General features: G+C 49.8%; 14 protein-coding genes across 14 annotated transcripts; 12 read left to right on the top strand and 2 right to left on the bottom strand.

Moving 5' to 3' along the window:
- Positions 1 to 215: 215 nt before the first annotated feature.
- Positions 216 to 1,365, top strand: HETIRDRAFT_308369 (uncharacterized protein; the record flags this gene model as incomplete). The annotated part of the gene is made up of 5 exons (XM_009542725.1): positions 216 to 395; positions 461 to 501; positions 551 to 642; positions 699 to 773; positions 824 to 1,365. 5 exons carry the CDS (start codon positions 216 to 218, stop codon positions 1,363 to 1,365), a joined length of 930 nt encoding a protein of 309 aa, XP_009541020.1.
- A 285-nt stretch (positions 1,366 to 1,650) lies between these two features.
- HETIRDRAFT_305531 (uncharacterized protein) lies at positions 1,651 to 3,153 on the top strand (the record flags this gene model as incomplete). Its single annotated transcript, XM_009542724.1, has 5 exons — positions 1,651 to 2,181; positions 2,243 to 2,283; positions 2,335 to 2,426; positions 2,484 to 2,558; positions 2,615 to 3,153. The coding sequence occupies 5 exons, from the start codon at positions 1,651 to 1,653 to the stop codon at positions 3,151 to 3,153; spliced, it is 1,278 nt and encodes a 425-aa protein (XP_009541019.1).
- A 211-nt stretch (positions 3,154 to 3,364) lies between these two features.
- HETIRDRAFT_468872 (uncharacterized protein) lies at positions 3,365 to 5,233 on the top strand. The gene is made up of 6 exons (XM_009542723.1): positions 3,365 to 3,620; positions 3,672 to 3,894; positions 3,950 to 4,021; positions 4,076 to 4,129; positions 4,184 to 4,852; positions 4,907 to 5,233. Exons 1-6 carry the CDS (start codon positions 3,427 to 3,429, stop codon positions 5,063 to 5,065), a joined length of 1,371 nt encoding a protein of 456 aa, XP_009541018.1. The 5' UTR covers positions 3,365 to 3,426; the 3' UTR covers positions 5,066 to 5,233.
- Positions 5,234 to 5,544: 311 nt separating this feature from the next.
- HETIRDRAFT_30876 (major facilitator superfamily) lies at positions 5,545 to 7,599 on the top strand. The gene is made up of 6 exons (XM_009541993.1): positions 5,545 to 5,788; positions 5,854 to 6,149; positions 6,202 to 6,361; positions 6,416 to 6,989; positions 7,047 to 7,302; positions 7,365 to 7,599. The coding sequence occupies exons 1-5, from the start codon at positions 5,600 to 5,602 to the stop codon at positions 7,295 to 7,297; spliced, it is 1,470 nt and encodes a 489-aa protein (XP_009540288.1). The 5' UTR covers positions 5,545 to 5,599; the 3' UTR covers positions 7,298 to 7,302; positions 7,365 to 7,599.
- A 602-nt stretch (positions 7,600 to 8,201) lies between these two features.
- On the bottom strand, positions 8,202 to 8,909 carry HETIRDRAFT_306565 (uncharacterized protein; the record flags this gene model as incomplete). Its single annotated transcript, XM_009542722.1, has 3 exons — positions 8,202 to 8,312; positions 8,363 to 8,640; positions 8,696 to 8,909. The coding sequence occupies 3 exons, from the start codon at positions 8,907 to 8,909 to the stop codon at positions 8,202 to 8,204; spliced, it is 603 nt and encodes a 200-aa protein (XP_009541017.1).
- Positions 8,910 to 9,772: 863 nt separating this feature from the next.
- HETIRDRAFT_406857 (uncharacterized protein) lies at positions 9,773 to 11,513 on the top strand. Its single transcript, XM_009542721.1, has 9 exons — positions 9,773 to 9,956; positions 10,009 to 10,081; positions 10,155 to 10,178; positions 10,232 to 10,320; positions 10,381 to 10,423; positions 10,476 to 10,508; positions 10,560 to 10,781; positions 10,841 to 11,100; positions 11,164 to 11,513. The coding sequence occupies exons 1-9, from the start codon at positions 9,858 to 9,860 to the stop codon at positions 11,407 to 11,409; spliced, it is 1,089 nt and encodes a 362-aa protein (XP_009541016.1). The 5' UTR covers positions 9,773 to 9,857; the 3' UTR covers positions 11,410 to 11,513.
- An 80-nt stretch (positions 11,514 to 11,593) lies between these two features.
- Positions 11,594 to 13,008, top strand: HETIRDRAFT_437723 (uncharacterized protein). The gene is made up of 3 exons (XM_009542720.1): positions 11,594 to 12,062; positions 12,117 to 12,189; positions 12,238 to 13,008. The coding sequence occupies exons 1-3, from the start codon at positions 11,610 to 11,612 to the stop codon at positions 12,858 to 12,860; spliced, it is 1,149 nt and encodes a 382-aa protein (XP_009541015.1). The 5' UTR covers positions 11,594 to 11,609; the 3' UTR covers positions 12,861 to 13,008.
- Positions 13,009 to 13,205: 197 nt separating this feature from the next.
- HETIRDRAFT_41733 (uncharacterized protein) lies at positions 13,206 to 14,445 on the top strand (the record flags this gene model as incomplete). The annotated part of the gene is made up of 5 exons (XM_009542050.1): positions 13,206 to 13,427; positions 13,480 to 13,593; positions 13,660 to 13,873; positions 13,924 to 14,111; positions 14,167 to 14,445. 5 exons carry the CDS (start codon positions 13,206 to 13,208, stop codon positions 14,443 to 14,445), a joined length of 1,017 nt encoding a protein of 338 aa, XP_009540345.1.
- A 167-nt stretch (positions 14,446 to 14,612) lies between these two features.
- On the top strand, positions 14,613 to 16,510 carry HETIRDRAFT_238204 (uncharacterized protein; the record flags this gene model as incomplete). The annotated part of the gene is made up of 11 exons (XM_009542719.1): positions 14,613 to 14,672; positions 14,728 to 14,792; positions 14,852 to 14,893; positions 14,948 to 15,023; positions 15,079 to 15,121; positions 15,184 to 15,572; positions 15,631 to 15,702; positions 15,751 to 15,852; positions 15,904 to 15,984; positions 16,041 to 16,285; positions 16,342 to 16,510. Coding segments are annotated over 11 exons (1,344 nt in total), but the record flags the coding sequence as incomplete, so codon positions are not given.
- A 334-nt stretch (positions 16,511 to 16,844) lies between these two features.
- HETIRDRAFT_413413 (uncharacterized protein) lies at positions 16,845 to 18,453 on the bottom strand (the record flags this gene model as incomplete). Its single annotated transcript, XM_009542718.1, has 3 exons — positions 16,845 to 17,226; positions 17,281 to 18,337; positions 18,390 to 18,453. 3 exons carry the CDS (start codon positions 18,451 to 18,453, stop codon positions 16,845 to 16,847), a joined length of 1,503 nt encoding a protein of 500 aa, XP_009541013.1.
- A 43-nt stretch (positions 18,454 to 18,496) lies between these two features.
- On the top strand, positions 18,497 to 19,980 carry HETIRDRAFT_166594 (uncharacterized protein; the record flags this gene model as incomplete). The annotated part of the gene is made up of 9 exons (XM_009542717.1): positions 18,497 to 18,567; positions 18,618 to 18,729; positions 18,791 to 18,897; positions 18,952 to 19,053; positions 19,106 to 19,301; positions 19,358 to 19,650; positions 19,709 to 19,742; positions 19,806 to 19,892; positions 19,951 to 19,980. 9 exons carry the CDS (start codon positions 18,497 to 18,499, stop codon positions 19,978 to 19,980), a joined length of 1,032 nt encoding a protein of 343 aa, XP_009541012.1.
- Positions 19,981 to 20,491: 511 nt separating this feature from the next.
- Positions 20,492 to 21,553, top strand: HETIRDRAFT_437721 (uncharacterized protein). The gene is made up of 2 exons (XM_009542716.1): positions 20,492 to 20,938; positions 20,997 to 21,553. Exons 1-2 carry the CDS (start codon positions 20,515 to 20,517, stop codon positions 21,479 to 21,481), a joined length of 909 nt encoding a protein of 302 aa, XP_009541011.1. The 5' UTR covers positions 20,492 to 20,514; the 3' UTR covers positions 21,482 to 21,553.
- An 809-nt stretch (positions 21,554 to 22,362) lies between these two features.
- HETIRDRAFT_468857 (uncharacterized protein) lies at positions 22,363 to 24,453 on the top strand (the record flags this gene model as incomplete). Its single annotated transcript, XM_009542715.1, has 5 exons — positions 22,363 to 22,465; positions 22,524 to 22,891; positions 22,960 to 23,745; positions 23,803 to 23,886; positions 23,940 to 24,453. 5 exons carry the CDS (start codon positions 22,363 to 22,365, stop codon positions 24,018 to 24,020), a joined length of 1,422 nt encoding a protein of 473 aa, XP_009541010.1. The 3' UTR covers positions 24,021 to 24,453.
- A 255-nt stretch (positions 24,454 to 24,708) lies between these two features.
- On the top strand, positions 24,709 to 26,365 carry HETIRDRAFT_166590 (lipase; the record flags this gene model as incomplete). The annotated part of the gene is made up of 7 exons (XM_009542714.1): positions 24,709 to 24,911; positions 24,969 to 25,036; positions 25,090 to 25,211; positions 25,265 to 25,358; positions 25,420 to 25,775; positions 25,828 to 26,114; positions 26,173 to 26,365. 7 exons carry the CDS (start codon positions 24,709 to 24,711, stop codon positions 26,363 to 26,365), a joined length of 1,323 nt encoding a protein of 440 aa, XP_009541009.1.
- Positions 26,366 to 26,369: the final 4 nt, after the last annotated feature.

The raw sequence follows: 26,369 nt of genomic DNA, 5'->3' as shown, positions 1-26,369 counted from the left end.
ACATAGAACGTTTATTCTTATCGTATCTTCAGACGCTAATCAAGTGCCTTGAAATCACTTCTTTGGGACAAAACCTCCTATACCTGGTCGTAGACGCTGACTTGTGCCGAAGACATTCCCATCGGCTTGCGTAGTCAGGTATGTTTATAAGATGATCCGTCGTGATGCGACTCGTCCATCTCTCGCACGGCCACACTGCAGATCCACAGTCGAATATGCCTGAAGACGAGAAGAGCGCGAAGGGATTCATACCGCAACACTATTTTCTTCCCTTGGAAGAGAGTTTGTATAGCCTCGGTGACGCGGAGAGCGCGTTCTTCAAATCTCAGACTGGCATCCACGATGATGAACAGCTGAAGAAACATATTGTGATGATCCAAGAACAGGCCTTTTCAGTGCGTAATAGTTCACTGTCGGCCAGCTGCTGCCAACTTTCTTACACAGTATCACCATATATCAGGTTCATCCGTACCCGTGCATTCGTCACTACGCGTTCACAAAGTATGGCCATGACTCGTCGACATTGCATGATCCTAACAAATAATCGCAGGTTAAAAATATCGAGAATCTCTGCATACGATACCTTGTTAAATCTAGGCAAGCAAAGGGAGGGCGCAATCTTTCTCGACATCGGCTGCTGTTGTGAGTCCTATATCCCACAAATTCCAATACCTCTCAATAAGACCTTTGAACCCTAGTCGGGAACGACGTCCGGAAAGCTGTCGCGGACGGGTATCCGGTCCAGAACGTGCTCGCGTCTGACTTGAGACAAGGTGATCTTACCGCGTCATCTTAGCACTGCAAGGCTGACGTTCCTACCTAGGCTTCTGGGATCTAGGTCACAAGCTTTTCCTCGATACCCCCGAGACGTTTCCCGTTCCCTTCATTCCGGGCGATGCGTTCGACTCCTCCCACCTCGAAGTAGTACCCCCGTTCACGACGGCTACGGCGCCCTCCGGACCAGCGCCGGACCTTCAATCCTTGACCTCTCTAAACCCACTCCTTGGGCGAGTATCGGCCATACACGCGTCCTCCCTCTTCCACCTTTTCTTAGAAGAACGGCAGCTTCATCTGGTCAGAGCTCTCGCTGGTCTCCTCTCTCCGGAGTCGGGATCCATTATATTTGGACAGCATGGGTCGCGGCCGGTGAAAGGGCTAAGAAATCCTATCGTCGGAGACTATGCCATGTTTTGCCACTCGCCTGACAGCTGGAAGAAGCTCTGGGAGGAGGAAGCCTTCGAGAAGGGCACGTTTAAAGTCGAGGCGACGCTGCATGAGGTGCAGCGACCAGATTTGGCGTCCGTGCTGCCCGAAGAAGCTGGAAGGAAGTTTTACATGATGGATTGGTGTGTCACTCGGATTTGACCAGGGGCTGGCCGAGTTCACGGCGGACCTGTTGAGGTTGCTCGATACCTGAACAGCTAAGACGCGGCTTGTATGGTAGAACGTTTTTACGGTCCGTGGTCTTGAAGCTCATCGTACGAGCGATGCTGTCCTGTATCATGGCTTCCAATTCAGCGACATGATTCGACCCGAAGAACAAGGAACTTCTGCCATCGGCAGCACGAAGCAAAGCACGGTGTTGGCGTCTATATGACTTACACGTGAGTTTTCTCTTTCCCAAATATACAATGGTATGGACGCTATCCGATGGCGCGTTGTCCTTGGGCATCGTCATATCTTTCACCCCCCTTCCGAATCCGCAACGATGCTAGGGGGTGGTTTATCACTCTTTCCGACGGACAGTGCCATCGGTACCACACCCAGCGGAGCGACCCTCATATCTTGGGGCGTCCCTTCCGTCGGACAACACCTGGCGTCCTATGCTATATATATGACAAGCGAACGACAGCTTATAGCGTCAAAACGTGTGCCGACGGCACTCCCGTCGGAAAGCATGGTCAGGTATGTTTAAAAGGCCGTTCGAGTATATGGAGTCCTTCGCCGCATCTCACTACGACCTCTACCACAGACTCCTTTTTTGTGAAGAATATTCGCAGCATGGCCGAGACCGACCGTTTGGGCACCTTGCGAGCTGAATTCGGAGCGCTTCCTCTGCAGGATATCATGTTTTACAATCTAGATGACGCTGAGAGTGCTTTCTTCAAATCTCAGACCGGCATCACAGACGACGAACAGTTAAAGAAGCATATTGTGGAGGCCCAAGAAGAGGCGTTCAAGGTACCCACTGATTTTTCCATCAACTACCTAGCCTTACTGACTGAACTTTGGCGTATCATAGGTCTATCCGTACCCATGCATCCGTCGCTTTGCATTCACAAAGTACGATCATCACATTTTTGCCGCGAGTATCCCATAATTGACACATTGCAGGTTGAAGATATCTCGTCTTTTCGCGTACGATGCGCTTCTCGAGCTAGGTAAGAAAAGGGAAGGCGCAATACTCCTTGATATAGGTTGCTGTTGTGAGTTTGGGGTGCCGACGATTCTTAACATGCTGATAACGAGTGCTTTAATGCCAGTCGGGAACGATGTCCGTAAGGCTATTGCAGACGGATACCCGGTCCAAAACGTTATCGCATCTGACTTGGAGAAAGGTGAGTACCCAAACAGTGCAACATTCACCTTTACGATACTTACCAGGCTTCCGTAGACTTTTGGACCCTAGGGTACAAGCTATTTCAAGACACGCCCGAAAGCTTCCCCGTGCCTTTTATCCCGGGTGATGCGCTCAACCCTTCCCACCTCAAAGTAGTGCCCCCGTTCGTGGTTACTACAGCGCCCTCTGGGCCAGCGCCGGATCTTCAGTCTCTGACCTCTTTGAACCCGCTCCTCGGGCGAGTCTCAGCCATACATGCGTCCTCGTTCTTCCATATCTTCCCAGAAGAGGGGCAGCTTCAACTCGTCAAGGCATTCGCTGGTCTCCTTTCTCCGGAGCCCGGATCCATGATTTTCGGACAACATGGGTCGAACACGGTAAAGGGGTTGAGAGGACCTATCTCCAAAGGAATTTTTATGTTCTGCCATTCACCCGACAGTTGGAAGAAGCTCTGGGAGGAAGAGGCTTTCGAGAAGGGCACGTTCAAAGTTGAAGCGACATTGGAGGAGGTGGCGAGGCCAGACGGAACGGCATTACTGCCTGGACAGACTCAAACCAGTCAATTAATGACCTGGTGTGTTACTCGGATTTGAGCTGGGAAACGGATAGGTGAACTGTTCGATGTTGAACTCGGACCTGTTTATACATGTACTACAATCGTGACTCGTATACGAAATGGCTAGTTGCTGGTTTTGCTCATAAAATTCGGCGAACACTCGGCGGACTCATGTCTCAACTCGGCACTTGTCGGCCCGGTGCTAGACCTCAATATCAGATTTAGCCCTTCACCGCGTTCGACGTTCAGCACGGGTCGTTGTCCATCTAAGTGACTTTTGTCTCTTATCTCGTCATTCGTCAGTACCCTCATGCGTGTTTTCACGGGCCGAGCTCTTTTGCCTGGATTCGATTCGCCCAGGCCCGCAACAATAGAAGTATCTATCCAGACTGGTAAGATCACTGCGATTCACGAAGAACAGAGAGGAAGAGATGCATATCCCGGCATTGAAGATGTGAACTGGGTGGATGCTGGTGACAAATTCATCCTCCCAGGCCTAGTAGAGTACGTTGATATCTGGATTTTTGATTGCTTCACCCGCTGATCTGATCGCAGTGCGCATGTACACCTGAATGAACCTGGACGTACGGATTGGGAGGGTTTCTGGACTGGCACTCGTGCCGCAGCTTCGGGCGGTGTCACAACCGTCGTTGATATGCCGCTCAATTCAATACCTCCTACCACAACCGTAGAGAATCTGAACCTCAAACGAGCATCGGCGGATGGCCAATGTTGGACAGATGTCGCATTCTGGGGAGGTGTCATTCCTGGGAACGAGGTTCGAGGCTTTCCCTGCGAGAGTCGGTCCCCTGGAATGAGCAATCGGTCATTAGACTCACCTGAAACCACTCGTCGAAGCTGGAGTCAAGGGGTTCAAATGTTTCATGATAGAGAGCGGGGTTGAAGTACGTGCATTGAATATTATTAGATTTTAGACCCCATCTCTGATCTATCTTCAGGAATTTCCATGCGTCACAGAAAGCGACTTGCACCCTGCTATGAAGAATTTAGAGGTGCGGAACATGATTCCTACGCATGGTCCTTCCTCTTACGAGAACTATTCAAAGAACACGGAGTCTGTCTTACTGTTTCATGCGGAATTCGATGACTCCACCTTGGACGATGAACAGGCCTCGAAAGATCCCACCCTCTACAGCACATTCCTTTCCTCACGCCCGCAGACTTTCGAGATAAATGCAATCAGCCGCATCACATCATTGCAGCGTTCATACCCATCCCTCCGCTGCCATATAGTGCATCTCTCGGCCGCGCAAAGTCTACCCCTCATTCGTGAAGCCAAGGCTTCTGGCAGTAAACTTACCGTCGAAACATGTTTCCATTACCTCTGTCTCTCCGCGTCTTCGATACCTCATGGTCGCCCCGAATTTAAGTGTTGCCCACCCATTCGTGATGACGAAAATCGCGAAGCTTTGTGGGAAGCACTGAAGGATGGGACGATCGACTTTGTCGTTTCTGATCACAGTCCATGCGTAGCAGAGTTGAAGAAAGTCGACGAGGGAGATATAATGGCTGCATGGGGAGGCATCAGCACCTTGGGGCTTGGCCTCAGCTTGCTCTGGACGGAGGGAAGGAAGAGGGGTGTTGAGATTGGGAAGATCATGGAATGGACCAGTGGAGAAACGGCGAAGCATGCTGCACTCAGTGACAGAAAGGGACGTATCCAGTCTGGCTACGACGCTGACCTGATCGTTTGGGACCCCGAGATTCAGTATACAGTAAACCATCTCTGCATTCATCGTTGTTTCGAGCACTTACTGTTTGAATTACAGGTAACCAAGAAGTCACTGAATTTCAAGAATAAACTTACACCATATGAGGGGCTGATTTTATCCGGTCAAGTATTGAAGACTTTTGTGAGAGGAACACTTGTCTTTGATCGGACCCAAGGCGAGTTTGCAGGACTTAAACCGACTGGAAAGCTGCTGTGATGTGGCCATGAAGTCTTAAGGTCACAGTACGTCACGAAATTCATTTTCTTCGTCCATATTAAAGATTCCTAGCGATATCGAACCGCATGGACATGAGCGTCTAAAATTATACAACTAAATGTCATGAAACAAGATGTCGATGAAAAATGACTATAATGCCCTCTGATAGCCTCTAACCGCCATAGAAGGATCATGCCGACAGTCTTCCGATTCACGTCATCGCCATTCGCGGCAGTAATTCCTTTAGATACGTCATGCGTATATTTTACTCATGTGAATTGATAAATAGACGTCCGTGCATGTCTGACGGGTGTTTGATATCGCCTAATAGCGTACTCGTTCTGCTGCTTCAAAACAACGACGCCGCGGAGAATAAGGGTAGCACTCCGACGGAAAAATTCTGACTCATCTTTGCTTTATATATCAACAGATGGGCTAATTATCAAACGTTTCCACATCCCCTTGGACTGTATCAACATGTCTGTTCAGTCGGGCCGTGATCTCTCAGCGGCCTCAGATGATGATGATGTTCAGATGACACGGGACGATCGCAAGGTCCATCGCACACCTTTGCCGAAAATGCAGTTGTTTCTTGTCATCCTAATCATGTTCGCTGAACCCGTCAGCTCGACGGTCATTTACCCCTTCGTTAATGCCTTTGTTCGAGAGACGGGCATCACTAGAGGTGACGAAAAGAAAACAGGTTATTACGCTGGTATCATCGTCAGTCATATTTTATGAAGCTCATTCAATATTGATACATCGGTCTCATATTCTTTCTGTGCTAGGAATCGTTGTTTTTCGTTGGAGAAGCGGCTTCTGTCGTCCAATGGGGCCGTGCATCAGATCGAATTGGAAGAAAGCCCGTCCTGATGTTTGGCCTTGTCATATTGTCCGCATCTATGTTCAGCTTCGGTTTATCTAAAACATTCTGGCTCCTGGTCACCAGTCGATTCATACAGGGAGTTGCTAATGGCAACATAGGTGTCACAAAAAGCGCAATGGGAGAACTGACTGACTCGACAAATATGGCTCGTGCATTTGGCTACATCCCATTACAATGGGCGGCTGGAGCGACTGTTGGGTACGAGGGTATTGCCTCGTTATGTTGGGTGCTATTGACGGTCCCATTGTAGCCCTTTGATCGGTGGCCTTTTCTCGAGACCAGCTGAACGTTGGCCGAAGTTGTTTGGACGATCTGACTTCTTGAGATCGTACCCTTATTTCATGCCTTGCGCGGTAGCTGGACTGCTATCTCTTATGCTATTGACAGTAGTTGCTATGGGATTGCAAGAGGTGCGCCACTTTCGCGGGATTTATAAGAATCTCCAAACCAATCGTTATACTCAGACTCTGCCGGCCGCAATCAAACGCCAGCAACAAAAAATTTCACGGCAATCATCTATATACGCATCTGAAACGACAACACTTCTAAACCATGGCGATGGGTCTGCATATAATAACTCTCAGCTGCCATCCGAATCTATGATTCCTGACATACCCGACTCAGAGGAATCCTCTCCGTCAATTCGCTCACTTTTGACCCCCCGTCTCATCATTCTTCTCATCAACTACACATTTCTTGCCTTGGTAGATCAATCTCATCAAGTTCTTCTCCCTCTTACGTACTCCACGTCCATTCCTTTGGGCGGTCTCGGATTTGACCCGTTCACCATAGGTGCTATCATGGGCACTTGGGGCATGATCAACGGGATTACACAGTCTATCATATTTGCCCCTTTAGTTGAAAAGCTCGGGGCTAGAAGGCTGTATGTCGTCGCATTTGCGTGCATGTTGCTCGTATTCCCCGCGTATCCTCTCATGAGTTTCCTCACAAAACGCGCGGGGGGCATAGTCGATGCATGGGTATGGACAGTTCTTATAATGCAGTTGGCATGCAACAGTATGCTTTTCCTGTGCTATGGTCAGTCGGCCCTTTCTATGTATTCAGCTCAAGTCGATTCATCATCCTTTCTGATAGGGACCATGCAATTATATCTTGTCGACAGTGCACCGTCGAAATCTGCCTATGGGACGACTAATGGCATCGCTCAGATGACTGCATCCCTTTGTCGTTCCGTGTCACCCGCGCTCGCATCGTCTCTCTATGCCATCTCTCTAGAGCATAACCTTCTTGGGGGCTCTATGGTCTTTTGTATCCTGTGGATCATCACTCTCGCCGGAGTCTTTGCTTCTCTCCATATTCCCAGAGCGTTTACTCACCCTCAATAAGTTCGGTACGTCTGTGTGACTGTGACTGTCTCTCATCATTGATCGACCAACACGAAACATACTGCAGGGCTCATCGTGTCATCTGCACTTGATTTTTCCTAGCATCATTGTGTCACACACCCTCTATCGTAGGCAACACATACGAGTGGTAAACTGTGATGCTTACCAGCACGATATATGCTCCACCCCATGATCGAGCATGATTGGGTACATTCTATCAAGGATGTCAGCCGATTTTACATACCAACTAGCAATGAAGTAGCCTACCGTGGCAATGAAGACTCTTAAGATGGTTTTCCTCTAAGGGAGAATACCGTCATCTTATCTAGGGGAAGGAGCAGCTCCATCATGGTTGAACCGGGGGGAAACATGTTCATTTGTCCAATGGTCAGGAGTAGATGATGACTTGGATGCTTTCAAGAACGTATTGGACAGACCATCTGAGAAGGAAGAGAAGCAGAAGGGCCTCACGATTGCGACTAGAGGCTGGTCTGGAGGCCAGTCTGGGGATGGAAGGAGACGGGATGATATGAATTTGTATCGAAGGATAACGGAATCTTCCTCAGATAAGATTTAGCCTTGCAAGGCGTTGGAAAGGAGCAGAGCCAAATAATAACAATCACAGAGGCGTTGAAGGGATTTGGCAAAGGACGAAGGTAGATTCCCAGCTGAACCACTCGAAAGGTAGTGGATCTAATGACTTTTATGCACATTCGGTGCACACGGCGTAGCCAGTGATTGTACAATATCCTGTATGAAGGATATTAGAAACATTTGCTCTCGAGAGTCCAAGTAGAGGTACCTCTTATTCTGTTGGATCTACACAGGATGAGTAAAATCGTGACATGGGTATACATCGTCAACCGTCGTAAAAATAGGAGTACAACGCGTAGGCACTTCATGCTTAGGTTTCAGGCTCATCACCGTCTTCGTTGACTCGAAGAACCTTCACCCATTCTCTGTAATTGAAGTTACCTTGTCGGTCAGTGAACGACCCCTTCAAGAATCTATCAATCTAGTCTGGAATGAGCACAGTTCTCTAATCATGTTCTGGGGATCTCTCACCTCTTTTTGATCCATTCTTTCTCCTGTCTCGCTTAACCATTTGCTAATTTCATCGCCTTTGACCATGCCAGAATCACTTTCATCAAAGCATGCGAACGCATCAACCAGTTCTGCTTCCGTGTCGAAATCGAAGAGGTGTTCGCTCATCATCGTTAAGAACATGGCAAAGTTAATCCCCCTGTCCGAGTCATCCATAGAAGAAGAGGACCCGATACGATCATGTGCACCAGGACGATCAGTAAGCAAATCGTCCATTGTTTGTTTCGAGGGCGTGATTCCTGTCAGTTTGTTAGGTATGATCATGATGAAGTAGTGCTTGTGAGTGAAACATACCGAGACTCGCAAAGGTATCCTTTAGATCTTGCTCGCTTACTATCCCATCTCTGTCTTGATCTATAAGGGCGAAGGCCTCTTTGAATTGCTGAATCTGGGGTGGTTGAAAGAGAGAGAACACGCCAGAGGGTTCACGACGGGCACGAGACTTTTGTGTTTTAGTAAGCTTCGTGGGAGTAATGTTGGGTGAAAGGTGGGCTGGATAGCGGGACATGTTGAAGGCAGAGTGCAGTTGGTTGTAGTTGGAGTGAGGTTATGCGCCCCATCGGATGATATCTAATCGCGGCGCGCAAGCCCGCGCCGCTTGTCGGCAGTTATTGGTCCCTCTTCCGTAAATCAGTCGCAGCAAGGCGCAAATCATACACACAATCGCATATTCAAGGACTAGCACAACGTTATATACGAAGCTGACATCCACTTCTGCTTGATGGTGATGATCCACATCCAAGCTACGCTTTCCAGTGTATCCACATTGCGTCTTGAACCAACTGACTGCCAACTACCTGTTCGGACAGTGCCCATGTAAGCCTGAACGATGCCTCAGGACCTGCAAATTTTTAGTACCTTATTGCGACAGTGAGATACAGGTGACGTTGCCATTCTACGCAAAACAACCTTGACCTGCGTAATCACTGAGCCCTGAGGAGTTCATGCAACACATTTCCGAACGCTATTCTCCTGTGAACGTCGAAAGGTCATCTAGATCTCAATGTAGTAAGTTTGTACCAATGCATGTCATTCCCTTCCTGTTCACTAGGCATGATACTACAATATGCATGATACTACAATATGGCATATCACTTTGTGATCCTCGAGGAAGAGGAATACGCCGTCGAGTTGCCGTCGGTTTTCTGATATCAATTTGGCCATTCGCCTGTATGCGTCTGAGTCATGTCTCCTTGATCTCAGTATGTAAGAAGGCTGAGACACAAGACCTGTCGTGCTAACCAGGACGTGACGTCCCAATCCAAATGGATGTTCAATGAAACCCTCTAGTCTAGGCTGCTGCGCCCGACTGCGCCGCTGCAGCTGAGTAGGTATGCTGACGCGTGACGAACGCTTGCGGCCGGGTCTATTACTGCAACCACCTGTTCTGCCCGCCTTATTTCTCTCCTACTCAGTCGCTCTTTTCTATCTTGCTCGCACAATGATCCCCTCAATAATGGCCTTGGCGCCGGTCGCCCTCCTCTCCCTTTTCACGTCGAGTACCCAAGCTGCCTCGTTACATCATAGGGCGACGACATGCAATGGTCACTCTGAGGTAACGCCATTCGCCTCGATGCTTTTCGACAGCTGATGTCAAGAGGGTCTAGCTCTGCGGAAAGAGCTTCGGAAACGTCACATTTGTAGGTGCGCATGATTCGTATGCCGTAGGAACAAACAACTGTCAGTGTGCCGATTATCGTGTGGCCTTTCTCTAAACTGAGGACTCCTGATTCACAATTCGACATGTCTTCAGTGGCGGCGAATCAAGACTACAATGGTGAGTGAAAGGATGGTCACTTACCTATGCCAATGTCTGAATAAGTGTCGTAGTGACGCAACAGTTAAATGATGGGATTCGCATGCTGCAGATGCAGACACACAATCAGAATGGCGTGATACAGTTATGCCACACGTCCTGTGTATGTGTCATTGGCTTGTTAATGGGAATGATTCCTTTTATATTCTGACAACTTCAATAGGCGCTGTACAACGGAGGAACTCTCGAAACCTACCTCAGCTCAGGCAAGTATAATTGATTTTGCGTAAGGCCTTGTTATTCATGCCCACAACGTAGTCAAGACATGGATGGATGCCAATACCAATGATGGTGAGTGCTTTCTCAACCTTACATTCGTCCGAGAGGTAACATATTGAGCAGTGGTATCCCTTCTCATCGTCAACTCGGATGGTTTCAAGCCATCTGACTACGACAGTGTATTCAAATCTGTCGGCTTGGACTCTATCTCGTTCTCTCCCAGTGCATCTTCTCTTACGTTCGACAGCTGGCCCACTTTAGGCAGCATGATTGACTCGGGCAAACGACTTGTCACCTTCTTGGCCTCTGGGGCAGATTCTACGTCCGTGTCTTATCTCATTGATGGTATGTATGATGATCACCAACCACTGACCTGCGATATCAAATTAACCTCTGTCCGCTAGAATTTACTAATATCTGGGAGACTGCGTATGATGTCACTGATACCACCTTCGATTGCAATGTCAATCGGACGAACGGTGATACGTCCACTCAGATGTATCTGATCAACCACTTCCTGGACAAAATTATACTTGGCCAGCCTGCACCGGATTCCTCACGCGCCAATACGACGAATGCTGTCAGTGGCGTAGGGTCTCTCGGCCAGCAAGTAGAAACTTGCGCAGCTCAGCACAGCCGCAACCCCAATTTCATGCTTGTAGATGTATGTGCATTTGCAGCCTTCTCCTTCAGACATAGTATTCACAATTTCACATATATATGATAGTTCTATGAATATGGTGGCGGCTCTGTCTTCCAGGTTGCTGCCACGGCAAACGGCGTCACCTATAATCCAGCGACTCCCGTTCCATCGCCCGTATCCTCTTCTTCCTCTTCCTCGTCATCGTCGTCATCGTCTTCCGTCTCCACCTCTAGCGCCGCGATTCCAGCTTTTAGGATGTCAAGCAACTATCTGGGAGTGTTTGCGACCCTGTTTGTTGGTTTCTTCATTGGAACTTGCAGCGTTGTCTAAACACATATATCCTGCACACACTATCTACACCTTGAGCTTGACGGACCTTTAGCACACTTTCCCTAGTTTCGAGCACGGACTCGTAATATCAGTTCTGTACGAAGTATGATGGTGTGACTGTGACGCACGTGACAGTTGTGGTGAATATGCCAGTTCGGCAGTGATGGAACGAGAAAGAGACCAGATTTGCAGCAAGAACGATGAGCTTCCAAAATTTCCGTCTGGATGGAGTACCTATTCCGCCCATCCCACAGCAGCCACCACAACCGCCGCAGACTTTCACCCCTCATCAGTACTCTCCTCCGGCCCAGTCTGGTCCAGTTCTTGGTCCGCTTTCAGAGCCGCCTCAGTTCCAACTACAGACCGTCGATGGTAGCGTTCGAGGATCAAACAGAGGCCCCTACGGTTCCGGTGACATGAACGATGGTTATACGCTCGTCTTCGAGAACATGAACGCATTTGAAGCCTGGCGGGCAAAGGAGGAGGAAGAGAAGATGGTTGAATTTGTCAAAGGCGACACGCATGGGTCGAAGGCTGTCCCTCCACGCTTCAAAGACCATGTCAAGTTGGTATGCGCCCGGCACTCGAGAAGTGGCAGGAAGAAGTATGTCAAAAAGTTTCCGGACAGGGTGAGGAAGGTACCCAGCAGAAAGGTCAGCGCAGCTTGGTGGCTTGTTTGAAAGATGGTCTAACAGAAAAATTCACAGCTTGAGGGCAAAGGTTGCCCTGCATCCATCAGCTACAAGACCTACTTTGAAACCGACGAAATTCGCGTGTGCTGTAAGTAATATTTTCCCTGCATGTGGTCTCTGGATTGAGGTCGTCTAGATTTCTCACAGCACTCACATGAGACCGGATTATCCAACTTGCCCTATACCAGACGCGGCCGTCGTGCTGCTGCTGCAGGCGCGAGTCCACAGGCGGGGCTGGTCGATGGTGCCTCAGTTCCACAACCCATCGCATCTACTTCCAGTATCGGTCATGCCCTCACGCCTGCGCAGCCCGCCCAATACCTTACTGCCTCAATGGTAGCGGCAGGTTCCCCTCCTATGCGGGCACAACCTCCGCAACACCCCAATGGTTTTACATCCTACCCTCATTTTCCTTCCATGTCGATGCCTGCTCCTCCTGGGTTAGGCAGTGTGCCTCCTCCGTCTGACCAGACCGACCGCGGGAGGATTGAGCGCGAGAGGTGGGATCGGTTTGAAACCCTCTTTCAAAGTATTCGCGGACATGCAAGGCACTTTGAATATCCTCCGCCTTCTGTGGCTGCACTTGAGAGCGTGCTCATGCGCATGTATTTCGAGAGCCCGATCCAAACCCCCGCACAGCCAATTCAGATGATGGTGCCTCCCACCCAACAGCAGCAAGCCCTTCCGACGCCTGCAGGACCTACTCCGATGGAGGATGGGCGGAGTGAGAGTGGTTCTGGGGAAGAAGAAGAGTCTTAGAAGTTTCAAGTATCTCTTTCCTTGGATGTGGTGTTCAAACGTGTCTGTCAAGGCTTCGAGACGACGTCTCCATAATCTATGTATTTGCCCTAACATAAGGTCTTCCTACTTAGTACAACATTGAATCTCAACAGAGCTATTGAGACTGAGCGTAGTGATGTTAATGATTCCCTTCAATTACTTACGACTTCCGTGTTTCAACAACAATCACGAGAACTCACGTATATTCCCACGCTTTTCACAAGTGCTCACAAGTGCTAACAGCGCTGCATCTCCTGGCTATCAACCAGCTCACCTCCCACCTTCTTATTACTTGATTCTACCGGGAGTGTGGTACAGTCCCAAATGTCATCTTCAATTCGCAATTCTCTCCATCGTCGAAACCACAAGGAACGTTCTCAGCTTGCCCATCGTACGCGTCTGGGCATTCTCGAGAAACACAAGGATTATGTCTTGCGAGCAAGGGACTATCATTCAAAGCAGGACAGAATCATCCGCTTGAAGCAGAAGGCTGCTGACAGGAACAAAGATGAATTCTATTTTTCCATGAAAAGACAAAGGACGGAAGTAAGTTTGGGCGCAAGGCAAGGATCATACTGTTCTCAGTGCTTATTTCCAGGGTGGTGTGCATGTACAAGATAGAGGCAATGTAGCACTTCCAGCTGATATGGTGAAGGTGCTGAAAAGCCAGGATGAGGCCTACATCCGTACCATGCGAGCGATGGGCATGAAGGTGAGTCGCATCTTGTCAGCTGTAAACGCTGCGAGGGGACTGACGAGCGCTTCGATGGTATTCCAGAAAATTGAGAAGCTGAAAAGTCAATTGAGCTCTCTGGCTGATCTGCTTCGGCCAGGGTCTCTGGATGCTGAAATCGAGGAAAGTAACCTCGATGAAGAGGAATTAGAGATTCTTAGAGAGGTGGGCTTGATTGCGGGACCATCCCAGGGACGGAAAAAGTCTAGTTCGAAAGGGTCTGCAAAGCATATTATCTTTGCAGTGAATGCGGAAGAAGGTGCGTATCTATGCATCCATTCAAAAATCTTCGCCTGAGCACCTATGCAGCTCAGCAACATGCAACTCGGAATAAAAGAAAATTGCCATCAGACAACACAGCCGCAACCACTGAGATGAAAGTCATTGATCTTGGATGGAGATCGACGATGCAGAAAAAAGGCAAAACGAAGGCTGATACTGATGCAGATGTGGAGGTAGGGAAAGCCTCGCTTATCAACGAACGGAGAGAGGCCACAGTAGTGAGCTTAATAGTTCTAATTTCCATTTACATGAGGCTAACAAAAGTAATAGGAACATCGTGGACGACTTCTGAAGGAACTCTCGGCACGTTTAATTCGCGATCGAATGCTTCGATACGCAGAAAGAGAGTTAGAGATGCAGAGGCTGTTGATGGGAAAGGGTGGATCAAAGAAACTGAAGGGCGTCGAGAAGGTGGAGGAAGACGACGAGGACGATGAGGACGACGATATCGGTACGAGGAGTGCTAAGGCTGCGCAGGATAACGGAGCGGTGGATAAAAAGGCGTACAAGCCCCGGGTGTACAAATGGCGAGTGGAACGCAAGCGATAGCCTTGTCCTCTTCAGCCTTCGTCGTTCTTGATCGACCGCGATCTTTTCCGTTGCACGAGTTAGACTTGTACATGTGACTAAGTCTCTTGTGACGTCACATCCATATCGTTCTCAGAAAGACAAGTGATTGTGGAGTTCCTTCTATCTTCGATCTCCCATCCCGTATCATGTCGGCCATTGCTTTAGGCAAGCAGGTCGCAGCAGCATTTGGGCGAGAGAAACCTCGTGTGAGTCTCGTTGAAGAACTACAGTCTGCCTAACACTGGATAACTCGATGCTTAGTCCTCGATCACTGAATGGATTGACATTCTAACTGCACCGAGCTACGCTGATGAAGTTTACGACGGGTACGCCTCGTATGAATGCTCGTACTATTGTTGCTCACATGGCCCAACGCCTGATTCAGTATACCGGAACTCATCGATTCCATTAACCTTCAACCCACTGGGTGAATTCGCCTAACATCTACAGATTTTCTACACACTGATAGAACGTCCTCTAGCCCAGCAGAGGCTTCCCGAGCAATCCGAAAGAAGCTCAAGCACGGTAATGCACATCAGCAATATCGTGCGCTCGTGGTCAGTGCACGCAATTAGCTCCCAGGATCCGATTCAGATATCCAAGCCTTGATAGATTCTGAAAGCGCTTGTGGAGAACTGCGGACACAAATTCCAGAGTGCGTAGTCACCACTTGCTTTTATCATGCACATGATATATTGTTGTGTTATCTTGTCACAGCCACATTCGCAGACGGTCAACTCACAGATGCTATACGACATCTGGCCTCGGATTCCTCAACCGATGAGAAAGTCAAGAGGAAACTCAATGCCGTCCTCGCGTCTTGGAGAAATCAATTTAAAGACGATCACAGTATGACCCTTGTCGCGAATATGTTTAAGCCACGTCGACCCTCGGAGCCTGCCCGTCGTTCTGTTGATCACGAAGTGGAAGCACGCGAGAGCGAGTATGAGAAGAGGAGGAGAGAAGAGAAGATCGCAAAAGAGGAGGCGAAGAAGAAGGCAAAGCTGGACAAGGAGGCGGAGAAGGAGCGACTGAAAAACGAAGAAGCGGCAAGGCGTCAACGAGCAAAGGACAAGACTACGAGGAAACCGTTCAATTTCGAGCAGGTTTGTGAATTGATTTCAACTTCTCTGTTGTTTGATCTTTGACCTCTTGGATGGTCAGGAGAAACCGCAAGTCTTGAACTCGATTGCAAGCGCTTCATCTGCTGCAAACAATCTTGTCAATGCAATCACCGTGGGTCCATACTCAGAGAATCGACCGATCACTTTTAACTTTCTCTAGCTTGTGAATACCGAACATGACAGTCTCCAGGCTAACGAGCGTGTACAAGAATGCCTAGGCAAGGCAAAACAGGCTCGCAAACAAATTGTGCGATATATACAGGTACGTTGGGAATAGTTTCTGTACCATCAATTGTTAAAACATCCTCTTCAGTTAGTTGAAGATGAGGAATTCATTGGCACTCTTATTGAAACCAATGACCGGATCATCGCCGCAATTGAGACTTACGACAAGGTGGGGACCTTTCTTAGCTACATGTACAAGCCTCACCAGTTATGGCGGGTTTTAAGCTTTCGAACCCACATGTGACAGAGCAAGACATCGCCGATGTGCAAGAAGGATTGGCCGCCGCTAACATCCACGATTCTGAATTGCAGAAACTGCAAATCAAACAACGGGCAGCACTCCAACGTGCAGTCAACCGAGATCGCAGCGCTGTGTTGGAGGAACAGAATGAACGATCACGACAGCCCCAGTCCCCTCTTCACCCTGACCTACAAGACCTTAGCTTTGGTACGCTGGGAGTCGATCAACAGTGAGTTGGCTCTCTTGTCGCGGTGTTGAGAAGGATAAAAATCGCAATTGCTATAGGAACCTGCCACCCCCCATCCGACCGAATGGACCATATTCCTCAGACGATGATCGACGTGGGGGCTCTCTTTCCGATTTCAGTGACTATCAGTCGTCAGACGAAGACGCGCATCATCAACGTGCCGGACCTTCCTCTCGACGAACATATGTTACCGTTTCAGATGACGAACGCGACAGCAAGCGAGGCGTTCAAAAGACGGTGGAGGAGGATCCATTTGCAGATCCATTTGCGGATTGAAAGATTGATGACCGAAGGTGATCTATGAGATGGAATCAAATGGTAGGTGGAACGTTCGGGACTAGTGGCAATGGAGTCCGAAACCGGATACGTTCGGTCTGAGAAGTCTCCGTGTGGCAGTGTTGGATATAACTCGGGAGTTGTGCGGCGCAATTAGTGCGTGGATATCTGTGATACAAATATTGGGATGGATGGAGCCATTTTGATTGACGAGCATTAGAACAAGAGAACAGATAAGGAAGGAATTGACTGAAGCGGACGCCTGCTATATCCACTTTATGATATCTCTCGCGGCCCCAAGCCAAAAAGGTTTCAAAGTTGCGGGCAGACGGAGACCAATGACTTTGCCCTGCTCATCGAAGCGTGCGCCGTTTTCCAACAAAGCCACGATCAGTCGAGGAACAGCTGCGGCTGTACCATTCAAGGTATGAGCAAATGGAAGACTGGAGTGTTGCGTAGCCGAGGTGGAAGTCGATGACGGAGAAGCAATAGGACGATATCGGATGTGGAGGCGGCGCGACTGATAGTCGGTGCAATTCGATGTCGAGGATATTTCACCCCAGCTTCCGCGGCCAGGCATCCATGCCTCCATGTCATACTTCCGATATGCACTGGCACCTAATTCCTCTGTTGGCATATCAAGAACTCTGATAGCAGATGACCTCAGCCATATGTCGGAAAGATGATAGATGGTATTTCACCTAATGGGAAGGCCAAGCCCATCGAAGATCTCCACTTGTATCTTTCTCATATCCTCCATCATTTCCTCGCTCTTGTCGCTTTCAGAAACAACAAATAACTCCAGCTTTGTGAATTGATGTACCCTGTAAAGGCCACGAGTATCGGCGCCTCTGGCTCCTGCCTCAGCGCGAAATGCACGGCCAAGACCTACAACTTTTCGTGGAAGCTCGTTCTCCAAGAAGACCTTATTAGCAAACAACCCCGCAAGAGGTATCTCTGCCGTCCCCGCTAAAATGAGTTCAGGATGCGGAGATGATGACGTTTCAGTTCCTGAAAGATGATACATCTGGGATACAGGGGGATCTACCGCTTGGTCGCGGGGCTGGAAGCCGCATCGGCTCGCGATGTCCGAGCGCACGACATCCGGTGTTGTCACGGGGGTAAAGCCATGCTTGATTGCAACAGATAGAGCATAGTTGACGAGGGCCATCTCGAGAAGCGCACCCTCGTTCAGGAGGTAGTACCATGACGAACCTGTGACAGATGCACCGGCCTCCAGATCAAAAAGTCCTAGTGCGCGGCCGATAGCGACATGGTCCCTATCTGATGACGCTGGCATAGGCGAAGGACCATGCGTCGAAAGAGTGACAGCCTCGGTTTCCGAGCCAAGGGGGCTCTCAGGATGGGTATCGTTTGGAATGGCTAGGGCGAGCGAAAGGAGTTTATCGGCGACCTCATGCAGTTGTGCTTGAAGAGCAGCAATATCATTCTTCAAGCTTTTGGCTTTTTGGACTGCGGCGGTCCTGGCTTCCGTATCCTTTGCTGCCGTGCGCACCAGCTCGCCGATTTGTGACTGTTCATGTTTCTTCGAGTTGAAGCTGTGCTGAAGCTCCTTCTGTTGCTTGTACAGGCGCTCTATCGACTGCACGGATCCAATAGGAAGTGGTGCTTTCCGATTGAACGCATTGTGGGACTTGTAGACAACGTTCTCCGAAATCGAGCGATAGTCGAGACGTGGTTTCGGCAAATTCGAACGAGATAAATCATCCTTAGTAGAGTAGTGCCTGATCCTCGAGCCTAGCGCTTTAAGTTTGAAAACAGCAAGAACAGCTGGAAGTTGAGGACCTACCGAAGCGAGGAAGAGCGCGGATTTGAGAAACAAATTGGAAGCCACAACGAACACATGAAGCCATGTCAAGACGCGTCCTGTCACGTCCTGTCACACACGCGTCTCTCATGTCTTCCACAGCGGTGACCAAGGGCAAAGTACCCATCAACGGAACAGACGTTCCCTACGAGCTGCCATGGTGATCACTACGTTCTAATATGTGCATTTATACTGATGCCTTCCCGACAGGGTGGAAAAATATAGACCAAACGTCCTGGACGATGTCGTCGGAAACTCGGACACGGTGGAACGGTTAAAAGTCATCGCGACAGATGGAAACGTTCCTCATCTCATCATCTCAGTGCGTCTAGAGACTTCCTCTGTGTAGATACGTGCTGATATGACGCATGTCGCTCTGTCAGGGACTACCAGGTATTGGAAAGACTACAAGTATTCACTGCCTCGCACATCAACTGTTAGGAGATGCTTACAAGGAGGGTGTGCTGGAATTGAATGCTTCCGACGAACGGTATGTCTTTTGAATCTTACTCCTCTACTGCGGTGTCTCAACGACATGTAACAGAGGAATTGACGTTGTCCGGAATAAAATCAAGGCCTTTGCACAGAAGAAAGTCACACTGCCACCAGGCCGCCACAAGATAGTGATTCTAGACGAAGCCGACAGGTCTGTGCCTCCCAGTCCTCTCACCAATGCCTAATTTCATGTACTTCTTTAGCATGACGGCCGGTGCCCAACAGGCACTTCGCCGAACGATGGAGATCTTCTCCAACACAACGCGCTTCTGCTTGGCCTGTAACATGTCAAATAAAATCATAGAACCCATTCAAAGTCGATGTGCCATTCTCCGGTACAGCAAATTACGCGACGCAGAGATCTTGCAGCGTCTTCTGGAGATCTGTGAGATGGAGAAGGTAAGATTTATCGTGTCTCCAGGGGAGTTTTCATCTCTCACGGCGCCTTACTACAGGTCGAGTACAATGACGACGGCCTTACAGCGCTCATTTTTACGTCGGAAGGGGACATGCGTCAGGCAATAAATAATCTCCAATCAACATGGTCTGGATTTGGATTCGTCTCCGGCGACAACGTCTTCAAAGTGTGCGATCAGCCGCACCCTATCATTGTTCAGACCATCATCCGGGCGTGCTTGAAAGGTGATATCGACATGGCTTTGGAAAGAATGTCAGAGCTCTGGCACCAAGGCTACAGTGCTGTGGATATCATCGTGACAATCTTCCGAGTTGTGAAGACATTTGACGAGTATGCTCCGTGTCACCGTCGAAAGCATCTCGCTATAGTGACTGACTTATGTTGCTAGGATACCGGAATACACGAAGCTAGAGTACATTAAGGTGGGTGGTTCTCTTTTGAGCGGGTCCGTAATCGGCACATGTCTTAATGGGTCTGGCATATAGGAGATTGGCTTCACACACATGCGTATTCTCGAAGGCGTAGGAACTTTGATTCAACTCGGGGGGCTCATGGCTCGTCTTTGTAAAATTGTAAGCTCTATTTCCCGCCTTGTTCCCTGAGTGCTGCGTCTTACCAAATCTTAATTAGAACATTAAGCCAGAGCTTTTCCGGCTATGACGCTGTAACTCACCTCAGTGGTAAAGTTGTATCTTTAATTGTTACCAGGGTCGCTCCATCCTTTGATGTCTCATGTATACCACCATTCCCTCAGATGACCCTCTGTTCAATAGGCTCATACCCTGATAGTTGAGAATCTGACCATTTTCAACTAACGTCAGTCACCAATCTAAATACAGCACGTTTCATCAGTAGTTTTTGGCAATCATCAACCCTTTTCATACTTCCTCCCTTCGTCAGATTCCAGTGGTTGTCAGAATCGCCAACAACATCGCAGGATACAGAACACAAATGTCAGTGAAGTATTTGAACTGACGAATCACCTCTATCGGTCCAAAGGTAGTGCATTTTCACGGGGAAGGGAATTCGGAAGTGGATTTTGTCCGATACAGTCCCTTAGATCCCTGAAGTGGCCCGATTTGTAGATAGATTCACACAATGAGTAATACGATTGCGTTGGTCATCGAGGGTGGTTATCAATATGCCGTTTCTGCTCATGTCCTCCAACGTCCTGTCCGCAAATCGATCTCCATCATGGCTTCGACGCAAGAGACACCCGCCGCACGGCGCTTGAAACACATCAAGCACATCATCATCGTTTGCTCTGGGAAAGGCGGGGTTGGCAAGTCCTCCGTCTCCGCTCAACTCGCTCTCTCGTTGCATGCCTCGTCTCCAACGGCTCGTGTTGGCATTCTCGATGTCGACCTCACAGGACCATCCATACCTCGGATGCTTGGTATGGATGGCCATGGAGTGCATCAGAGTAGCGATGGCTGGGTACCAGTCTACGCCGACGGCACCGAAGCGAGGTTGGCATGCATGAGCGTCGGGTTCTTGTTGAAAAAGAAGGAGGACTCAGTTGTATGGAGAGGTCCGAAAAAGAACGCGATGATTAGGCAGTTCCTCAGCGATGTAAGGTGGGGTGACCTAGACTATTTGGTCATCGATACACCTCCAGGTAAGTCTGCCGCCCTTCTCTTCATCGATAGTCCATGTAGAGAAACATTGAATGACAGGAACATCGGACGAGCATCTATCTCTTTTGGAGCATATGGCGCCTGTCCATGATCGCCTCTCCGCGGTGATTGTCACCACGCCGCAAGCCGTCGCCCTGATGGACGCCATGAAATGTCTCTCCTTCACCCGCGCAGTCTCCCTGCCCGTTCTGGGCGTTATCGAGAACATGAGCGGATACGTGTGTCCATGCTGTGGCGAAATAAGTAATGTGTTTTCGACTGGAGGGGGACAGGAAATGGCGAGGCGCGAGGGGCTGCCGTTTCTGGGCAGCCTTCCAGTTGACACAGAGCTTGTGACTCTTCTGGATGCCGCCGAAATCGAAGAACAGGGGGCGGAAACGACCTCGGGCGAAAGGGATGACAATGTAGAGCGTTCCTTTGGGCTTCTTCGGCGCTATCAGCAGACGTCTTCGGCGAAGCTCTTCAAGAATGTCGTCGACATGCTGGTACAGAAGCTGCCAGCGGCAGAAGAGGCCGTCCGATAATCGATGAGCATCACACAATATATGGAAGATATGTATGTATTTTTGTTGTACTGCTATCATCTTATTCCATGTAATTGACAGCTGATGCGAAGCTATACTTTGGCCTCTCGCTCATCGGATCGGCTGTCAGTTGAAGGGATCGATACAGCCAACTTCCTCCTAGTCTTGCGTTCCCCTCCGGCTCGTTCCTGGCTTCTCTGACGTTCGGTCCTGGGGAACGGTCTTCTTTTCAATTAATGACCGTCTGCCGTGACCCTGGCATTGTCTGAAGTTCCCCCTCTTGATGGCGTTCCGGCCGATTACCATCCGACAAGGGCATGCAGTAGAGTTGGTTGTATACTATACGAGTCTTCGCGAATGATCCCGTCTTGATCGAGATCGGTATTGAGTCGGAGTTACGAGCCGTGTTGTCCGTTGGTTGCGACTCTGCGCACAAACGACTTGAGATAAAGTGTGGGCCGCAGAGACCCGTGGAAGAATGGAACGCAGATGCGGTCGGAACGCGCAAGAGGGTCGTGGACCTAAGATGTTCGGAGAGCCGAGGAGTGAGAGGGACGCTGATCCGGGACGTGATCATCGCGGCCCAGAAAGGGAAGCCTCGTTTGAGGCTGTGGCGGCAGCAGAAAACAAATTCCGGCGCGTGTCGCAACAAGTCGCGGTCGAGGTTCCTCGTTGCTTTTTCCCGTCTCCTAACTGCGACCTCTCTCCGACCGGGTTCCCTCGACATGCCTCTCTAGCACCTTCCCTCCCTCTTCCCGCCAAATACCCCTCCCCCGGCTTCCCGTCGTCCTCCCGTCGTAGCTCTGTATAATCCTGACGCTCCACCTTCCATGCTTCTGGTCTTCTGACCAGCTACCTTTATACCTCAACCCGATCTCACGATGAGCGACGACCTCTCTCACGAAACTTTATTCCGCAACTTTCTCCCCTTGCCTGCACCTCCTCAACGTAACACTCACATTTCTATGCCTGTCATCTCGGAAGGTACGTGGCGCTGGCAATCCGCCCTCTCGCACTCTCCTGAAATTCCCCTGCTCGACAGAGTGTTCACCCGATTCCCCCACCTCAACCGCTATTCCAAACGCTTCGCGGACACCAACGCCAAATGACATGATCTCCAAGATTGGTTCCTTTCCCAAGACGATTCGCCGCCGCTCCAGCCATCTTCAACGATGGATAGAAGACCAGCTCACCCGTCCTCATAGCGCGGGCGCGGCGGAGGGTGCTTCGACAGACACGCTCCCGCACGGCACGGCTCCTCACCCTTATCTCGCGTATCCGGGAATCACTCCGCCACGTTTCGGCGAAAGTGACCCCGACGACTCTCGAACCTTGGAAAGCTACGTCCTCGTGGATGATGACGGGCCCGGGAGCTCCCATCTCCAGCCGGAGGACGAGGATGTGTTCCAGGTATGTTCTCATCACGTGACTTTCCAACCGCGGCACGACGAGGTTGACAAGCAAAAACTTACGTTCAGGTGAATCCTGCAACTCCACCTGTCCGCTCCTCCCCCACGTTGTCTACGGGCGCAACCCCTCGCCCATCCTCAGGCATATTCCATGCTGCACCTTCCCTGCGCAATTTACACCTGTCTCTGCCCCCTTCCCGTCGCAAGTCAGCCGAAAATCATAAATCGCCCTCGCCGACTTCTCGGCATTCATTTCTTCCACGCCCCCATACCCGTAATGGACATACTCGAGAGACTAGTATCCCTTCCCTCGCTTCCGCACAACCGAACACAGCTGATGGTCCATCTACTACCCGCATATCCAAATCTCACAATAGTTGGAGGTTCAAGCGCCCGAATGTCCTAAGCGCCTTTTCCTCGCCTTCCCACTCACCAATCGCTCAACCAGATCCAGTCGACGAAATGCCTCCGCCTAGACCGAGCTTTTCATCAGTCAATACCTTTTCGTCCGGCACGACAGGGACCTCTAATGTAACTACATCTCACAAGCCTGCCCACGGTTCTCAGCGTGCCCCTCCTGTCCCACGATTTAAATCTCCTTCGCCTTCCATGTGGTCCTTGCCCCGCGATGCCTCCCATTTGCATGACCCTCCCGGGTCGGAAACGGTTCTCTCTCTCAGGCCTGCCACGGGCATCCGGATTCCTTTTGCCCATAGAACGCCCAGGAACAGCATGCCAATGCGACGCGTCCCAAGCGTGTTGGTATCCCAAGAGAAGAAGAAAAAGAAGCTTGTCATTGGCGGCGTTGGAATACATGATGAACGACGTGTCGATGGCGTCAGGCGGTGGTGCGAGGTATGTGTTTCTGATGTGCTCAAACCATCTGATCTATACTCATGGTACATTTACAAGTCCTTCGGTGAAGTCAATCAAATTACGCGCGCACAGAACGGCGATCTTCATATTGATTTTCGAAGGTCCGAGGTTGCTGACACTGTATGTTCGTCCCTTTTTTGACGTGCGGCGTTTACTGATATATGGTTGGGTAGGTGTGCCGACTTAACGCCAGGGTTCACATCGCCGGAGTTGGAAGTGTCTCCTTGTCCTGGTACACAGGCAAGAAACATTGATTAGAATCGAGTACATGTAAGGACATGTCCCCCACGACGTAGCCCGCTCTCGGTTCACCCTCTATCGGTGTACGAGGTACTTCTATGGAACATCTAACCTTAATTTTGTAACATACGTATCTGGACCATGACCCCCATGACCGTCATCTCATTATGCCCTGCTTGTGAGTGGCTTACCTGTATACGTCCGATCATGTCTTCTGATTTGTACGCCGTGCGACAGCCCCACTCTCACACTTCATATGACCCGTATCTACATTGCACATCATATCCCCATTTACCCCATATTGCACGAATTACTTCATCAACCTTCTTGTAGCATCTTAACTTACCTTCATCCAGCATTCCGTTCAGCTTCCATCCGATACCCTACACTAGTTTCACAACTCGCTTTCCCCATTTATACCTGTTTCTAAAAAGTTGCTGGTGTCCTATGCAGCCGTCAAAGATCCTTGTATGTTTTCGATCCCCTCGCTAATTTGTATCCGAGTTGACTCGCGCATGCGTAATTTCATACGACTGATCGAATTGGTAAGCCGATGCGCCGATCTGCGGGACGGTGACAGTGGTCGGAGGCCTCCATCGCAAGCCGTGCACGGCCTGGTAGTCCGAGACTGCTCCGCAACCAAAGTAGGTATGCCGTCGCTACATGAATTGCGTCGTCGCAACCTCTCCCTCTACACTAGCTATGACCCACATGATACACAATGGCCTCGCGAACGACGTAGGCGTCGAAGACGATGGAGGCAATCCAATTCCGCTGGTCATTGTTGAAGGCTTTCTGGGTGGGATAGCAAGAGTTGCGGGAGGGAACTTTGAGTCATACATGAATGGAGGTGCAACGAAAGGGGGCACAAAAGCGAAGAAGAGACGCAGGGTCATGTTCGCGAAGTGATTCACAGTCTCTTTACTTTGACGGATACCATTCTCTGACTTTGTGCTGGACAGCGTTGGCCCGGTGAGCTCTCTTCACGACCGCGCTTGCGAACTATTCTACGAACTAATAGGAGGACAAGGTATGTCGTTTCGGTTCTTCCCGAGATGAATTACTCTGACCCATACATCGCAGTTGACTATGGAGCGGAACATGCATGTCGGAACGAGCATGCACGGTATGGACGCCTGCATTCAGACGCCCTTTATCCTGGCTGGTCCAGGGAACGACCCTTGCACTTTCTGGGACACTCGGTGGTACGCACGCTAGACTGATTCTCTTGCCTTCAATTGATGTTCGTTCTATGCAGGGAGGCATGACGATAATTAAACTTCAACAGCTGTTGCACGACGGGTTTTTTGGGCACGAATACCACCCCGACATGGTCTTGTCCGTGAATACAGGTTTGCCCATCGTCACGAATGCTCGCATGCATAAAGCTGAATTCTCTTCTATGAATGATAGTCTGCTCGCCATTCCGCGGGACACAGATTGTGTATCTGCTCGGCGAGCGCGCAGACGCGGCCCCATCGGTGCACCGTCTTTCCGTCGGCTCAGCGCTGGCGAAATGCGTTCACCTTCTCTCATACATATCCCCGATTATCTCCCGTCTCGTCGATCTTCGTACCGAATCCCGCGGCCTCTCGTACCGTGAGATGTCTCTCTTCTCGCTTGCCAAACAGCTGTGGAAGAGCGACTGGGCGGAAAGCACAGATGCCCTCCCCTATGATGTAACATTCCAAGCTGCCGATGAAAGGGAATCGAGAGGAGAAGGCGTGCCGCATCGCCATACGTTTTACCGGAGCTATGTCACTCAATTAGTGTGTAATATCTTAACAGCACGACTGTCTTGCGCTCATGCTATTGTGCCAGACAAGGAAGAAAGGAATGACACCCGCAGCTCTCTGGGCTTTTTTGGAGCGCATCTTAACCAGCCCGCTGTACATGTTCTCCTACCTGATGGGATCATTCGATTTTTCCAGGATCCAACCTTCACCTTCCTTTCTCAATCAACATTCAATGTCGTCCTATGAATGCAACTCAGACAAAATGCATTGCGATGTCGAAAACGAGATCTTGATTCAGAAGCCAGGAGAAGAGCATCGGGAAAATGACGGGGTTGTTCCGTTATTTTCACAATGGCATCCTCATGATTGCAGGTATGCGCTTCAGTCAGTGTACAGTCAAATATGCGCGACATTGTCTGACACGTATCAGCTCAGCACGATGTCAACATCACGCATTTGGCGATCCCCGACCTCCGCAGTATGAGCGAGGAATCTGGTACGTGTACGACCTGGAGCAAGGGCACCACGCTTCCATCTTGCCTCTCTGGTTAGGTACCCAGCGTCAAAAACAATTCTGGACAGATATTGGCGACTGGATGTCTTTTATTGACGCTTCCTTGTAGTCTG

Source organism: Heterobasidion irregulare, assembly GCF_000320585.1.
Source record: "Heterobasidion irregulare TC 32-1 unplaced genomic scaffold scaffold_01, whole genome shotgun sequence".
Classification (NCBI taxonomy): domain Eukaryota; kingdom Fungi; phylum Basidiomycota; class Agaricomycetes; order Russulales; family Bondarzewiaceae; genus Heterobasidion; species Heterobasidion irregulare.
Note: the sequence above shows the minus strand (reverse complement) of the source record. Positions and strands in the feature narration are given on the sequence as shown.

What these genes read in the sequence shown, in the direction of transcription:
- HETIRDRAFT_468872 (XM_009542723.1), top strand. Translation starts at nt 3,427, where the DNA reads ATGCGTGTTTTCACGGGCCGAGCTCTTTTGCCTGGATTCGATTCGCCC. An exon ending in ATCCTCCCAGGCCTAGTAGA is followed by an intron (nt 3,621 to 3,671) that starts GTACGTTGATAT and finishes ATCTGATCGCAG; the next exon opens with TGCGCATGTACACCTGAATG. An exon ending in TGATAGAGAGCGGGGTTGAA is followed by an intron (nt 4,022 to 4,075) that starts GTACGTGCATTG and finishes ATCTATCTTCAG; the next exon opens with GAATTTCCATGCGTCACAGA.
- HETIRDRAFT_30876 (XM_009541993.1), top strand. Translation starts at nt 5,600, where the DNA reads ATGACACGGGACGATCGCAAGGTCCATCGCACACCTTTGCCGAAAATG. An exon ending in GCGGCTGGAGCGACTGTTGG is followed by an intron (nt 6,150 to 6,201) that starts GTACGAGGGTAT and finishes GTCCCATTGTAG; the next exon opens with CCCTTTGATCGGTGGCCTTT. An exon ending in TTGCTATGGGATTGCAAGAG is followed by an intron (nt 6,362 to 6,415) that starts GTGCGCCACTTT and finishes CGTTATACTCAG; the next exon opens with ACTCTGCCGGCCGCAATCAA.
- HETIRDRAFT_406857 (XM_009542721.1), top strand. Translation starts at nt 9,858, where the DNA reads ATGGCCTTGGCGCCGGTCGCCCTCCTCTCCCTTTTCACGTCGAGTACC. An exon ending in CATGCAATGGTCACTCTGAG is followed by an intron (nt 9,957 to 10,008) that starts GTAACGCCATTC and finishes AAGAGGGTCTAG; the next exon opens with CTCTGCGGAAAGAGCTTCGG. An exon ending in GGATGCCAATACCAATGATG is followed by an intron (nt 10,509 to 10,559) that starts GTGAGTGCTTTC and finishes CATATTGAGCAG; the next exon opens with TGGTATCCCTTCTCATCGTC.
- HETIRDRAFT_437723 (XM_009542720.1), top strand. Translation starts at nt 11,610, where the DNA reads ATGAGCTTCCAAAATTTCCGTCTGGATGGAGTACCTATTCCGCCCATC. An exon ending in GGAAGGTACCCAGCAGAAAG is followed by an intron (nt 12,063 to 12,116) that starts GTCAGCGCAGCT and finishes AAAAATTCACAG; the next exon opens with CTTGAGGGCAAAGGTTGCCC. An exon ending in CGACGAAATTCGCGTGTGCT is followed by an intron (nt 12,190 to 12,237) that starts GTAAGTAATATT and finishes GAGGTCGTCTAG; the next exon opens with ATTTCTCACAGCACTCACAT.
- HETIRDRAFT_437721 (XM_009542716.1), top strand. Translation starts at nt 20,515, where the DNA reads ATGGCTTCGACGCAAGAGACACCCGCCGCACGGCGCTTGAAACACATC. An exon ending in GGTCATCGATACACCTCCAG is followed by an intron (nt 20,939 to 20,996) that starts GTAAGTCTGCCG and finishes ATTGAATGACAG; the next exon opens with GAACATCGGACGAGCATCTA.